Source organism: Rhynchophorus ferrugineus, unplaced genomic scaffold (assembly GCF_030347505.1).
Source record: "Rhynchophorus ferrugineus isolate W39M unplaced genomic scaffold, kcgeb_rfMv2 rfM102, whole genome shotgun sequence".
Taxonomy (NCBI): domain Eukaryota; kingdom Metazoa; phylum Arthropoda; class Insecta; order Coleoptera; family Curculionidae; genus Rhynchophorus; species Rhynchophorus ferrugineus.
Genome location: NW_027472680.1, coordinates 352,346 through 367,728, shown reverse-complemented (window position 1 = coordinate 367,728; position 15,383 = coordinate 352,346). Strand labels below are relative to the sequence as shown.

At 33.0% G+C, this 15,383-nt stretch overlaps 2 protein-coding genes and 2 pseudogenes across 5 annotated transcripts in view; all 4 read right to left on the bottom strand.

Annotated features, from left to right (window-relative positions):
• LOC143205933 (putative fatty acyl-CoA reductase CG5065) overlaps window positions 1-15,383 on the bottom strand; it is a 43,560-nt gene that overhangs the window by 25,869 nt on the left and 2,308 nt on the right. The window contains exon 2 of one of the 2 annotated variants that reach the window (XR_013007999.1): window positions 8,789-8,922. The exons of the other annotated variant lie outside the window; for it this stretch is intronic. The gene's annotated coding sequence lies outside the window, so the exon portion shown is untranslated. Of the gene's footprint in view, window positions 1-8,788; window positions 8,923-15,383 lie in introns of those variants that run through there. 2 annotated transcript variants of the gene reach the window in all.
• Window positions 3,375-5,833, bottom strand: LOC143205921 (eukaryotic translation elongation factor 2-like; annotated as a pseudogene). Its single transcript, XR_013007992.1, has 5 exons — window positions 5,733-5,833; window positions 5,285-5,472; window positions 4,704-5,104; window positions 4,427-4,642; window positions 3,375-3,560 (listed from the first exon to the last, which is right to left on the bottom strand). The product of XR_013007992.1 is annotated as a eukaryotic translation elongation factor 2-like (transcript).
• Window positions 6,276-7,914, bottom strand: LOC143205950 (eukaryotic translation elongation factor 2-like; annotated as a pseudogene). The gene is made up of 5 exons (XR_013008011.1): window positions 7,906-7,914; window positions 7,728-7,795; window positions 7,209-7,423; window positions 6,608-7,019; window positions 6,276-6,546 (listed from the first exon to the last, which is right to left on the bottom strand). The product of XR_013008011.1 is annotated as a eukaryotic translation elongation factor 2-like (transcript).
• LOC143205949 (eukaryotic translation elongation factor 2-like) lies at window positions 7,788-12,330 on the bottom strand. Its single transcript, XM_076418954.1, has 3 exons — window positions 12,246-12,330; window positions 8,204-8,410; window positions 7,788-8,071 (listed from the first exon to the last, which is right to left on the bottom strand). Exons 1-3 carry the CDS (start codon window positions 12,328-12,330, stop codon window positions 7,935-7,937), a joined length of 429 nt encoding a protein of 142 aa, XP_076275069.1. The 3' UTR covers window positions 7,788-7,934.

Below are 15,383 nucleotides of genomic sequence, written 5' to 3'. Positions count from 1 at the left end.
TCACGAGCGACGTTGCTATGAACGTTTACTGCCAGGCTGCCAGCACAGGAGTAGCCAACCAATCGGTAGTCACCACAACAAAAAAAAAGAAAACAGAAAAAGAGTCATTGAATATACCAGACCATTAAGAGAATTTAAAATGGTGTCTGGCAGTCAGACCTCACCGAAGGAATAAACTGCAGGTCACCCCAAAAAGTAAAAAAATTGATTTCACAGAAGTTATAAAATACACAGTATGGAAAGTATAAAATGGAACTATAAAGAAAAAATCATCAACAAGGTAAGAAATTTTAAAAGATCAAGTAGTTAAGAGTATGTCTCCATTATAGAAAAACCAGAATAACAACCACCATATTCCAAGAGCAGGTCGGAGTGAAGTTTTGCGAGGTCAGGGTGGCCGAATTTTAGACACAAATAATTGATTAGAGACGCCTATATGGTAAATGCGCTTTTAAGCACGATTGCATAAATAAATGTTTTGCTGCCTTGAAATATAAATATGTAAAACGCTACGGAGCAAGATCGAGTTATAGCCTCACGGGCAGGATGAAGATTCCGGCATCTTAATTAATTCTGTGATGTAGCCATAACCGACTTATTCATAAAGTATAAATACAGAGCGGCTCAGCTGAATTCAGTATTTTAATTGCCCAATTACCTTCACCAAATCGGTTCTAAAAAATATTATAATGGATGCACATCGTCAGGAAAGTAATTTTAAAACTTTGTGTCATTTTTTATGGTCAAGCATTAAAACAAGTCATTTTTCCAAAAAAATTTATTAATTAATTATAAAATCTATGACAAGAAATATAATAGTTTATTGATGAATTAACGTTTGAAATTTAAATACTAAATACTTTGATAACATTAATTGAATTTTACGATTCATATGAATGCTATAAAAAGACAACTTAATAAACCTAACAAGTTCACGGTAAGATGGAATGTACTACCTTACTTCAGTTATCTGGTATCTTTATGGACTCATTCTTCTACCCACGCCCACCGCACCTCTATCGGGTGGACCTTAAAAATGGACAAAACTGTCCTCTCAAGTTCACCGAACAGCGAGTGATTCTTATAGCTGTATTTTACGCCTTATTCCAGACCAGGCTCTAGCATACATGTATACCCAAATATATATTAAATTGCTCATCCTTTTTAAATGCTACAGTTCGTCGGATTGCAGCCTTCAACCAAAGTACTGTCAACCCCTACTGTCCAATTCCCCAATTCTCCTATAATTCGCTTTCTCCAGCAAGTTTGGACTCCCTCAAGTTGTTATATTTGGGATTTAAAAAGCAGATGCAGTCTGCCGTCTACTCTCTGATGAGAACGTGGATCACGCCCTTTTTATTTGTACTATAGAAAAAAATGGATTGTCATTAACGACGCGTTTACATTTTCTCCAAGTATTGACTGAGATATGGAAAACTTTCTTTATTTTATATGTATCCTGAAAAACAACAAAATAAAATATTAGATATGTTAAAAAAGAATTTCGTATATTAGTACAGTACTAGCTTTTATAATAAATAAATAATCTGATAAATAATTATGTTTCCAGAAAAATTATAATATTAAAACGGAAAATTCAATAATAAAGCAGTTCGGTCAAATATTAGATATATGACTTATGGTATGGTTTTTGGTATATTTTTTAAACATATTAAACTTGAAGAAATATCTCCAAAAATTAAATTATAAATGCGAAACATTATAAATCATATTTTTCAACAAGCATGTTGACACATTGTGAAAACCAGCCAATTAAATCTATAGCAGAAATCAGGTAATTTTGGATATCTTTTAATAAAACATTTGTTAATATAATAATTTTGTTAACGATTGTTAATGTTTTATTAGTTCCCCTATTCCAAATGGCCAAAAAGTAAGAATTCTTTAGAATCGAAAGTAATATACCATTAATATAACATATCTTGCGAATGTTACAACACATATAGTTGGACATATAATAATTGGGTGGATGCGCCTATATACTGAATCGGCTTATATATTGTTGAATAATTAAATGTTAAGAGTAGTTACTTTGTATATAAAATCGTAAAAATGCTACGGCGCATGCTCGTGATAAAACCACCCGGACAAGATGAAGATTCCTCACTCTTGATTCATTTCTGTGTTGTGGCTTTAATCGAGATGTTTGTAAAGTATAAATATGCATGGACTAAGTTGTATCCAGTACTTTAATTACTCAAATACCTACAACAAGTCGATTCTAGAGAATCATCTGAGAATGGATAGAAGTTCTAAATCAACCGGGATATAATTATGTAAACAATTCAAAATTGCTACTTATACAACGCTGTATCATCTGGTGCCGCTTTCTGTGATATGGAACGTATTTCTAAGATGGAGTGAAAATATAATTGTATAAAAGATTTACCTGAATTTCACACTGACAAACAAGTTCAATGAGTTTGGGCTGGACGTCTGCCCAGACTATTGAACTTCTAATAATATATTGACTAATAGGCAAGCATAAAGACAACATACGACGGGTTGTAGGAATGATCTAACCGCCACCACGATGGATTGCTTTGTTGCCCATTGGAATCCTGCAAATAGAATTAAGAATAAAACTCACTCCATTAAATATGATTTGAAAAAATAAATTAAGAGGGCGTTGCCATTTTTTTGCTTATTAATTGGTATGATCTATAAACCAAAAGCCAGTGGAAGATTCATCTAGACAAAAACAGGAACATAATTAGTAACGTTGTTCTTAGTGTACTAGATACCAGACAGCACATTTGTTTCAAAATTTTCAGACGCCTGCAACTTTTCGTTCAAAACTCTATATAGTGCGTGTTTTATTTGTTCCAGAGTACGGAAGAAATATTTTAAAATTAAACCAAAAGAATTGTACACTAACTCACCTAATATATATCATTCTCTAATTATACATATAACGACCATACGATCCATCATGAGGATGGCCCCCTGAATTGTCTTCTCGAATCTTCTTTCTTGAAGCCACATATTTAGGTCTTGGGATAGGGGCCTTCACGCCGTTGGCTACTTTACCGGAAAAAACAGGACCAAAAATCGTAGAAATAACCTTTATGAGAAGTGGGCACCATTTAAGACACATATCATCATAGGACCGTTAGGATTACAATTTTTAATACCTAAAAACAAAAACAAGCAAAGTATAGTCATTTGCAAATATTAAGAAATTAATAAAAAATTGGTAGTTGTTGTTTAGTTTATACCAATCATTCACAGTGAATCAGTCTAGAGTTTTAAACTACACATCATCAAGTACAAATTAATACCAAAATTTAACGCGTTTTAAAAATCCATGCAGGTGACACATACCAAGAGCGGCTTCACCATCATGTGGACCTTCGTATAACATTTCCATTCTGTATTTCAGAGCAGTTACTGGGGATGCTAAGTGAACGGCAATCATCTGAAGCAAAGTCCCACCAAGAGGTAACAATGTCCGACTAAATTGTTTTCCATCCTTATCCTTGTCTTCATATTTCAAGTTAATGCGCAGTGTGGAGAGAAGGGCTTCATATTGTTCTTTCCTAAAATAAAAATTTTAATTACACCGAAGAACTACAAATATATAATGCATTCTCGATATAACAGCTTGTCACCATAAGATATAAAGATAGAGGTAACATGAAAGCGTTTAATACCTAGGCCTATAATTTTCTTCCAATGCACTGCCAAGAATATATTTATTTCCTAATAACTTCATAAAAGTTATTTGGAAACTATATAGTAGCCTAATTGTGATGGAAGAATTAATTTTTTTTAATAATAAAACACATGTTTACTTGCAGTTCATAATCAAGTCAAAAATTTTGTAGATGGGATTCAAAATGTACATGTAAAACGATCTTTTGTTACCAATATCCTATTTTTGGGTTGAAATATTCCTAACCCCATAGATTGTTAAACGTCAGAAAATTTGGTAAAGTTATTCAGCACCTAACAGCAATTTCAAATAGGTATGGTCCATCTTGTTCATGAACAAGTTTGGCTTAATACGTTCGTCGATAGCCTGACGTAACATAGTTTCCGTTTGTACACACACCTGAAATAATTCATTATTACAAAATTGTTTCTAACTTTATTAATAATTTATAGCGAATTAGCAGCATCAGTAGCACCAATCATTAACCAATGTCGGCCTGGGGCGGTTGGAGATGACATCACGATTAATTAAAATATAGCAAAGACACTACAATGTTTCCTACTTTAATTCGGAAGTTCTTGATAAATTGTCTTTACCACAGAAATATATTTAGATATGCGTTCTTGCATCTGTATTGAATTGCATTATGCATGTTTCTTTAGTAAAATTAATACAAAGTGAAGTAACACCAAAAATACATGCATAATTATTTAATTTATTATACAAATAATTATTTAGGAATTTACTTACCCCTAATACTATCTACTAGAACAAGAGCACCATCAGTTACACGAAGGGCACTATTGGGCCGGATTAAGTAACTTGAATTCACGCATGATCGATCCTCCTCCAAGGCCTTCAGAGAGATTTCTAAGTGGAACTCTCTGGCACCGGCAATGATGTTTTCCCTAGATTCTTCCATGACACATTGTACCATAAGGTCAGACTTAGCCATTCGTTTCAAACCTGAAGTCAAATAACACAGACTTTAGTGATGATCACATAATAAAAGCGAACATTTGCGTACCTTCTAAAAGTTTTAGTGAATCGGCCGGATTCTTGGGTTCCACAGCTACACGTACTACGATGACATTCAAGTTGCGTATGTTTGTGAATGTGGGGATGGGATCGGGCTTAACCAAAAATTGATCCACTCCGAACAGCCTGTAAATATTTCCAGATGGGACATCTTCAATAGCTTCTACATAACGACCCATCATGGGGATGGCTCCTTGAATTGTCTTTTCGTTTAAATCTTCTTTCTTGATGCCACATATTTAGGTCTTGGGATAGGGGCCTTCACGCCGTTGGCTACTTTACCGGAAAAAGACAGAAAAAAAAAGGTGTGGAAACGACCTTTATGAGAAGTGTCTACCATTTTGGACACATACATCGTTAGAGGACCGTTAGGGTCACAGTTCGTAATACCTTAAAACAAAAAAATGTATAGTAATTTGCATATACTAAAAAAATAATAAAAAATTGGTAATTGTTGTTCAGTTTATACCAATCATTCACAGTGAATAACCATAGAGTTGTAAACTACATATCGCCATGTACAAATAAATACAAAAATTTCAAGCCTTTTAAAAATCCATACATGTTTACCTTCGTATAACATTTCGATTCTGTATTTCTGAGCAGTTACAGGGGATGGCCCGTGAACGGTAATCATCTGAAGCAAAGTCTCACCAACAGGTAACCATGTCCGCCTAAATTGTTTTCCATCTTTATCCTCGTCTTCATATTTCAAGTTAGTGCGCAGTGTGGAGAGAAGGGCTTCATATTCTTCTTTCCTAAAATAAATATTTTAGTTACACCCAAAAACTACAAATATATAATGCATTCTCAATATAATAGCATGTCACCATAGGATATAAAGATAGAGGTAACGTGAAAGCATTTAATACCTAGGCATATAATTTTCTTTCAACACACTGCCAACAATATGTTTATTTCCTAATAACTTCATAAAAATCATTTTGTAAACTATATAGTGGCCTAATTGTACTGGAAGAATTAATTTTTTTTAATAATAAAACACATGTTTATTTGCCGTTCATAATCAAGTCAAAAATTTTGTATATGGGATTCAAGAAGTACATGCAAAACCATCTTTTGCTATCATTATCCTGTTTTTGGGTTGAAATATTCCTAACGCTATAGATTGTTAAACGTCAGAAAATTTGGTAAAGTTATTCAGCATCCAACTGCAATTTCAAATGGGTACTGTTCATGAACAAGATTAGCTTAATACGTTCGTCGATAGTCTGACGTAACATAGTTTCCATTTGTACACACCCCTGCAAATAATTCATTATTACAAAATTGTTTCTAACTTTATTCATAATTTATAGCGAATTAGCAGCATCAGTAGCACCAATCATTAACCAATGTCGGCCTGGGGCGGTTGGAGATGACATCGCGATTAATTAAAAGATTGAAAAGATACTACAAAATTCTTTTTTCGATGTTTCCTACTTTAATTAGGAAATTCTTAATAAGTTGTCTTTACTACAGCAATATATTTATATATGCATTATTTAAAATTTTAATTTTTGTTTAGTAAAATTAGTACAAAGTGAAGTAACACCAAAAATACTTCCATAATTATTTAATTTATTATACAAATAATTATTTAGAAATGTACTTATCTGTAATACAATCTACTACAACAAGAGCATAATCAGTTACACGAAGGGCACTATTGGGCCGGATTAAGTAACTTGAATTCACGCATGATCGATCCTCCTCCAAGGCCTTCAGAGAGATTTCTAAGTGGAGCTCTCTGTCACCGGCAATGATGTTTTCGCTAGATTCTTCAATGACACATTGTACCATAAGATCAGACCTAGCCAGACGTTTCAAACCTTAAGACAAATGACACAAACCTTAGTAATAATAATACAATAAAAGCGAACATTTGCGTACCTTCTACAGGTTTTGGTGAATCGGCCGGATTCTTGGGTTCCACAGCTACACGTACTACGAGAGTTACGCCGAATTTCATGAAATTCAAGATCTGCATGTTTGTGAATGTGGTGATGGTATCAGGCTTAACCAAAAATTGATCCACACCGAACAAAGTACAGATATTTCCAGATGGAACATCTTCCATTGCTTCTAGATAACGACCAATCATGAGGATGGCTCCCTGAATTGTCTTCTCGTGTAAATCCTCTTTGTTGAGGCCATATAGTTAGGTCCCAGGATAGGGGCCTTCATACAGGTGGCTACTTTACCGGAAAAAACAGGACCAAAATCGTAGAAAATACCTTTATTAGAAGTGAGTACCATTTTAGACACATCATCATAGGACTGTTAGGATCACTGTTCTTAATACCTAAAAACAAAAAACAAAATATAGTCATTTGCAAATATTAAAAAAATAATAATAATAATTGGTAATTGTTGTTTAGTTTATACCAATCATTCACAGTGAGTCAGCCTAGAGTTGTAAACTACACATCATCATGTACAAATAAATACTAAAATTTAACACGTTTAAAAAATCCATATAGGTGACACATACCAAGAGCGGCTTCATGATCATGTGGACCTTCGTATAACATTTCCAATCTGTATTTCAGAGCAGTTACTGAGTATGGTAAGTGAACGGCAATCATCTGAAGCAAAGTCTCACCAACAGGTAACCATGTCCGCCTAAATTGTTTTCCATCCTTATCCTTGTCTTCATATTTCAAGTTAGTTGGCAGTGAGAAGAGAAGGGCTTCATATAATTCTTTCCTAAAATAAATATTTTAGTTACACCCAAGAACTCCAAATATATAATGCATTCTCGATATAATATTAATACGTTCGTCGATAGCCTGACGTAACATAATTTCCGTTTGTACACACACCTGAAATAATTCATTATTACAAAATTGTTTCTAACTTTATCCATAATTTATAGCGAATTAGCAGCATCAGTAGCACCAATCATTAACCAATGTCGGCCTGGGGCGGTAGGAGATGACATCACAATTAATTAAAAGATTGTAAAGACGACTTAGTGATAATCACACTATAAAAGCGAACATTTGCGTACCTTCTACAGGTTTTTCTGAATCGGTCGGATTCTTCTGTTCCACAGCTACACGTATTACGGAAGATAAGCTAAACTTCTTGACATTCAAGTTCTACTTGTTTGTGTATGTGGCGATGGCATCGGGCTTAACCAAAAATTGATCCAGACCGAACAAAGTGCAAATATTTCCAGATGGGACATATTCCATGGCCTCTATATAACGACCAATCATGAGGATGGCTCCCTGAATTGTCTTCTCGTGTAAATCCTCTTTGTTGAGGCCATATAGTTAGGTCCCAGGATAGGGGCCTTCATGCCGGTGGCTACTTTACCGGAAAAAACAGGACCAAAATCGTAGAAAATACCTTTATTAGAAGTGAGTACCATTTTAGACACATCATCATAGGAATCAGCCTAGAGTTGTAAATTACAAATCGTCACGTACAAATAAATACCAAAATTTAACGCGTTTTAAAAACCATATAGGTGACACATACCAAGAGCGGCTTCATCATCATGTGGACTTTCGTATAACATTTCCATTCTGTATTTCAAAGCAGTTACTGGGGATGGTAAGTGAACGGCAATCATCTGAAGCAAAGGCCCACAAGCAGGTAACCATGTCCAACTAAATTGTTTTCCATCCTTATCCTTGTCTTCATATTTCAAGTTAATGCGCAGTGTAGAGAGAATATTATTCTTTCCTAAAATAAAAATTTTAGTTACACCCAAGAGCTAAAAATATATAATGCATTCTGGATATAACAGCTTGTCACCATAGGATATAAAGATAGAGGTAACATGAAAGAGTTTAATACCTAGGCTAATAATTTTCTTCCAATGCACTGCCAACAATATATTTATTTCCTAATGACTTCATAAAAGTTATTTTGTAAACTGTATAGTGGCCTAATTGTGCTGGAAGAATTTTTTTTTAATAATAAAACAGATGTTTACTTGCAGTTCATAATCAAGTCAAAAATTTTGTAGATGGATTCAAGATGTACATATAAAACGATATTTTGTGATTATTGTTCTGTTTTTGGGTTGAAATATTCCTAAGCCCATAGATTGTTAATCGTCAGAAAGTTTGGTAAAGTTATTCAGCATCCAACTGCAATTTCAAATGGGTACGGTCCATCTTGTTCATGAACAAGATTGGCTTAATACGTTCGTCGATAGCCTGACGTCACATAGTTTCCGGTTGTACACACACCTGCAAATAATTCATTATTACAAAATTGTTTCTAACTTAATTCATAATTTATAGCGAATTAGCAGCATCAGTAGCACCAATCATTAACCGATGATGGCCTGGGGCCGTTGGATATGACAACACGATTAATTAAAAGATTGTAAAGACGCTACAATGTTTCCTACTGTAATTCGGAAGTTCTTAATAAATTGTCTTTACCACAGATATATATTTAGATATGCGTTATTGCATTTGCATTGAATTGCATTATGCATGTTCTTTAGTAAAATTAATGCAAAGTGAAGTAACACCAAAAATACATACATAATTATTTAATTTATTATACAAATAATTATTTAGGAATTTACTTATCCGAAACACAATCTACTACAAGAGCACCATCAGTTATACGAAGGGCAGTAGGTACTTCAGAACGGAAATCTATGTGCCCAGAGGAACCAATCAAATTAATCAAGAAAACTTTCTATTCTTTTTCGCGTTAATCAATATTATTTATGAAAAAAGTTAGTATTTTTGTTATAACAAATACCCAGTTTTATTTTAAAGAGATAAAGCTTCAGAATCACTAATCAAAATTATCACATAAGTTCAGTGGTTTGTAAATTTCGTCGTTCAATATTTCAAAAGACTACATATTCTTAATATGCTTATAAATCTGTCTTGTTAATTTTTTCCGGTGTCTGTAAAATGTATTTCTCTAACTTCGGCACCAGCAATAATAACAGTTTTTGCTACTAAGGAGTCTGTTAAAAATGATTTTCCGTTATCTACGTGAGCTATGACGGATATATTACGGATGTTTCGTTTTTTGACTATCATGGCACAAATTTCATCTGCTGTAAAATTCACCTATATCAAAAATAAATGTCAAGAATTCGTAATATTTAAAAACATAAAACAAATTTCTGTAATAACAGAAGAGAGCTCATACTATTGTTTGTATATTAAAATAAAGTTCAACCGTCTGGTGTATTTTATGCTATTGATTTAAAATGAAATTTTCTTGTAGTTATTAAACTAAGTGTCAATCCCATGTATATTCTTACTATATTTGAAATAACTGGAGTAATAAAAATAATATATTTCTCAATTTTATAATAGAAATCTATTCAAAATAATTTATTGTTAACTAATTCACAAATATGTAAACATTTAAACTACATAGTTATTATATATAGTTAAAAGTTCCAACAGATAATGTATTTTGGGGCATTCCAATAGCGATGAGACGTAATTTCACATTTCATGTTCCAGGAAATTGCGAAAAGTTACAAATGTAAATTGTGCTGCTCTCTCTGTTATATCTCTTCGTGGTATATTGTATTCCTTTTAGTATTTTGTAGAAAATTGTCTATCTGTAGTCATGTCTGTGTAGTAGTGCGTCTGTAGTTGTTTGTTTATTACGAGATAACGCCAAAAGCATTTTTAAAATTATATCCGTTATGATCAGAACTTGAGTATAACCCTTGTTTTTGATCGAAAGAACCTCATAATCAGTATCTCAAGCATATCAACATATTTTTCACTCTTCATGGAATTTTCCCAATACGCATCACATATACAACAGCTGCTACGAATACATCTTAGGAAAACGAAATAAAGGAACATTTTGACGTTTTTAAAACATTTTTTGTATTTTTTCGCCATCTATATTAATACTAATCATCTATATTAATATACTTCAGATCTATCGTAGTTTTCGGAATATAAATAGGTCATACCTTATTTCCAACCCATCAGTAGTTTTATATATTTTAAAATTGGTTTTACTGATCACATTCCAGTTTATGACGACATCTAATTCCTGGAGCAAAGCCTTATCATGTACAACAAATATATAAAAATCTCTTTGTTCCTCGACTTGAAAAGATCTGCATCATAAGCTTTATGTCTGTCGATTTCTCGGAAATTTGTTGTTTGTAGGATGTTTCTGCACCACTGTCATCATTATAATGAAATGCTATGTCTTGTTATCACACAACAGAGTAGGAATAGGGAATTTACGGAGATTTCTTTTGTTCTATAGTAGAACAATTAGTATTATTTAGCTTAAAATTTTTTAACCGATAATTAATTTCCGACAGAACAGGAAGAATGAGGGACGGTGCTTTGAACTTGCTTAAAATTCTTTTCTTTCTTAATTTAAATTAACTATTTCTTATATTCCCATAATTTTTTATTTCTACTGCCGCTTCAGATTAAAAAGACATAGTCCCTATTCAATGATTCTGAATACAGTGCATCAAAATATGTCGTTGTGGTAAATGAATCAAGTGAAATTTTCCATAATCACTAAGAGATGGACCGTAAGAAAATATAGATTGGCATTGTTGACCAATAACATAGAGGGCACCTAATGACTCATTCGCTAATCGAGACAGACGTGGTATCGGGACCGAGCGATGGGAATGCTGAGATGGACACTTTTGGATACAAAGGACGACGCCTTGACCGGAAATCATATAGTTTCTTAGAGTCTCTCGAAGAGTATCTTACTGACGTAGTTGATATACGATTGTTATTGTAATCACCGTACAACACCGTGCAACCCCTAGTATATTATCAAGATTGTGACCATTATAATGTTTGTTGAATATTTGTATTTTAATTACCAATAAATAGAAGTATTTCTTACAGGACATTGACACCATATCAGAGAGTGGTTACATTATAGGCAAGTTAACTCGGAGATTATTTATAGCTAACTCAAGAATAAGCTCTACTACATTCTTTCCCTCTACTATTATATATAGCTTGACATTCAAATAGTAACAATGTACCGGAATTTGATAGATTGACTTGCCTTAACAATTACAATGTTATCTCTTAGCCCTAATTTGTAGTTTAGATTTTTGACAAACAAATTATGACATCATGATTGACGGCACAGCTTGTGCATTAGAAGCATCAGATGAGGAAGTTTACCACGCCATACAGCATTTTTACGCTAATTCAGTTATTTCTAGCTTCTATTATGATTAGACGATAAGCAAAGTTCCTACACAGTCTGATTTTACCATTTTGACGGGGATGGTCCAGAGGCTATTTTATCACTGTCACCACTTATGTTAATAAAGTAATTCTTATTTAACTCACTATTACAACCTCAGCACAAATGTTATAGCCTTTGAAATGTTCGTTATATTCTAACGTTAAGTTTTGGCGTAATGTTTCGCCACGTCCAACATGTAAATGTCGCTACCTTTAACACATTTCTTGTTTTATTCGCTATGCTAAGAGCCGCGACGGAATCCCTACGTAGAGAACAGTGTGGTCAGCTTTTTATAACGTTTATAGATTAATTTATTATTTTATTTTATTACTAGGTGCAAGTCCGTAGCTGAAATGCATTCCCGTTCTAGGAGGTGTTTTGTGCCCGGATGCATAGATAGTGAGGAAATGCATCATTGTTTTCCATTAAAAAAGCGATTCTTAAGAAATGAGTAGAAAACTTTCAAAATCCTAAACTGGTTGGTTAAACATGAGGCATAATTTATTATCGTTACCACGTGAGACATTTTTGTGATACATTTAAACCTTCCTTTAAGTACTTATGAACAATTTAGTGATGGTGAAAATAATACCACGAGCCCAGAACATGTACAAATGGAAGTGGATCAAAATCAAAATTATATAGAAGGTAAATTGAAGGACTCAGTCACATTTCTGTTTATAATTGTTACCATTAATTTCAAAACTGTCTTACTTGGTAGTACCTATTTTCATCATTCCAGGCCCGCAACCAGGGTGTTCGAAGCAAGTATCATCGACACTTGAACAAACTCCAAAAGGTAATGGTAAAGTTTGTATTCATTCAGCTAGTATCCCCCTTTCTGCTCATTTGTACTGTTAATTACTTGACTATAACTTCAGTCCAGATGTTCCTATAAGAGCAAACAAAGTTTTACGTTGTACCGTAGTGTATCAAGAGACAAGACAATATCTCGTGTCCCAAACTCTAACTAAATTTTTTAATATACTGTCAGTAGTTCTTTCAGCTATATCTTAAATTATTCAGCGATTTTGCTATGTCGATAACATAACAAATTTTTTATAGATATGTCACACTGTGGTATACTGAGTATACCACAGTTGGACCACATCGAAAACCGAACTTCAGTTCCCTTCACGTTTTATCACTTGTTCGCTTCGGAAAACCTATCTAAGCTCCTTAGATTGCTTGAAATCCTTAATTTAGATGATATCATATATGAACATGATATCACCAAAGATATGAAACCATGAACATAGAAAAATATGAATATTTTTTCGGCAGCCCTATGGCAGAGTCGTTATTCCCTTGGTGGAACCAATTCAGTACATCTTGTTCTTGAAATAATATATTTTAGTTTTAAATTTGAAATGAATTAAAAGTATATTTTTATCCCTAAATAAATCAAATGCATCATAAGCTATAAAAATTCAAATGGTTAATAAATAATAGTTTAAATAACAAAGCCGGTATGGCTAAATCAGTAGGCAACAATGATATTGCCAGAATTGAAAGAAACATCAGCCTTCTTCATTCCTTCAGAAACCTTCATTTCTAAAATTCGAATGGCACACCATTGAATATCCGCAGCCTTTACATCACTATCAGTGATCTGAAGCACGTTTCATTTCGAATTAGGTACAAGTGAGAGGATTTTCTCAATCATGCACAAATTTTCTGCAGAATATTACCAATGTCTCTAAATAAATGTATATCTCAACGAATTATTGCTCTCATAAACATATTAAATTAGATCAATTTAAAATTCAACGATTAATTTATACTATAAAAAGAATAACATATTTTTCAGAATATATCCCTAGATTAAATAGAAGTTAGGTTAGTTCATTCAGTTATTTGTAATGTCACAATTGCAAACTTAGGCAACACTCGCAAATTTCTTCAAATGTTTTTAAATTAAAAAGGTCCTATATAAAACGACACAATTTAAAATATAAACTCTTATACCTAAAAAATCATATACTTAATATGCCTGTAATAATATATTTGTTTATATTAAAGTTAATAGAGCATACAAATTGCATATAGAACTAATACTAATTTAAAAACAACAATCTTATAACAATTTGACAGTTGCCATGGTATCATAAAACATTCTCCATAGATTACTTGATATATATTATTCGCAATTGAAATGACAGAAGTGACAGTGACAGAAGGTAGTATATAAGTAGAGATTATAAGAGTAGTGTACTTTTTAAGTATATAAGAAGAGTGTTAATTGAAATAATATAAGTAAAAAGTGAAATGTCGAATAAAAAAGTTTATGTAGTTAAATTGGCATCAATTAACTCAGCGAACCGACAAAATATGGATAACGAATTAAGCCGACATGTTGTCCTAGACGCAGTGAGTAAGACCGAAACGTTACCAGAATTGCAAGAACCACCATGTTCTCCAGTTGTAAAATTTGGATGGCACACAATAGACCTGCAGTATTTGCCTTACATCATTGTCGGTGATTTAAAATATGTCTCCGTTAGAATTATAAAACATAGGTTGTGTAATAATTTTACGAAGTTTTCACCAGAAGTCCACCAGTGTTTTCAAGTAAACTATGATCCTCTGAATAAATGGGAAGCGTGTTTATTTAATGAGATTAATTTGCAACATTGCGATGGTCAATTTGGAAAACTTTTATTCATAGAAGGCAGAGATACGAAGATGTTGTTGGAGGACTTTCTGCACATGTACGATTTTCTCAAATTCTGCGGTAGAATTATGTTCGCTTTAAGTAAAAACATGCACAATGATATAAACGAGGATTCCTGCGGATTTCTACAAATTGACGAAAACAAATTTATACCCTTTGTGGTAAGAAATGGCGAAAAATATTCACCGATGTTCTGTTTCGAAGGAACCTGCTGGCAGCTGAAAGACAAGTTCGTGAAGGTCACCAAATGGGAGTTAACTTATTTGCGGTTTTTGTTTAGGCTTCAGGGCCTAGAGAAAGAAGATGTTCAACTAAGTTCTTGTGATTTAGTGAATATTGTGGATGTTAGCCAATATTTTGATCAAGAAAGCTTCGTTCCCAAATGGCCCGTTGTAGATTGCACTTGGATGAGTGTAGGCAGTCAAATGAATGGAAATGTTAAATAAATAAAAATTTTTAGTCAGTAACATTCCAAATCTTATTATAGGCTGTTAAATTAGTATTAAGTTCACTAATATTTTTCTTATAAGAAATTAAAATTTTTTGTCCTATTATGTGAAATTTGTTTTTTCATCAATAAACGTACTATGTTAATTACTGCTTATTATTTTTGAACAAATTATAGTGGTCCATAAAACCTGCTCGGATGCATGTCCATATAGCCTAATGTTTCTCTGAGTTTATGTTTAGATTTCAGGTTAGATTCAATTATTCGGCTTTTTTCAGTTACAGAGTTGAAATATCAACTATGGCATTTCATTTATCATTAAGTGAGATAGTTAGAGGTGGTTTTGA

Bases quoted from the DNA above. Each gene is read 5' to 3' on its own strand.
- LOC143205949 (XM_076418954.1), bottom strand. From the start codon at position 12,330: ATGATGCATTTCCTCACTATCTATGCATCCGGGCACAAAACACCTCCT. The intron at 8,411-12,245 runs GTAATAAAATAA...TTTTTATTTTAG, and splicing joins CAGCTACGGACTTGCACCTA to GAAAGAATAATATTCTCTCT. The intron at 8,072-8,203 runs GTATGTGTCACC...CTTCTAATAAAG, and splicing joins TGATGATGAAGCCGCTCTTG to GTATTTTCTACGATTTTGGT.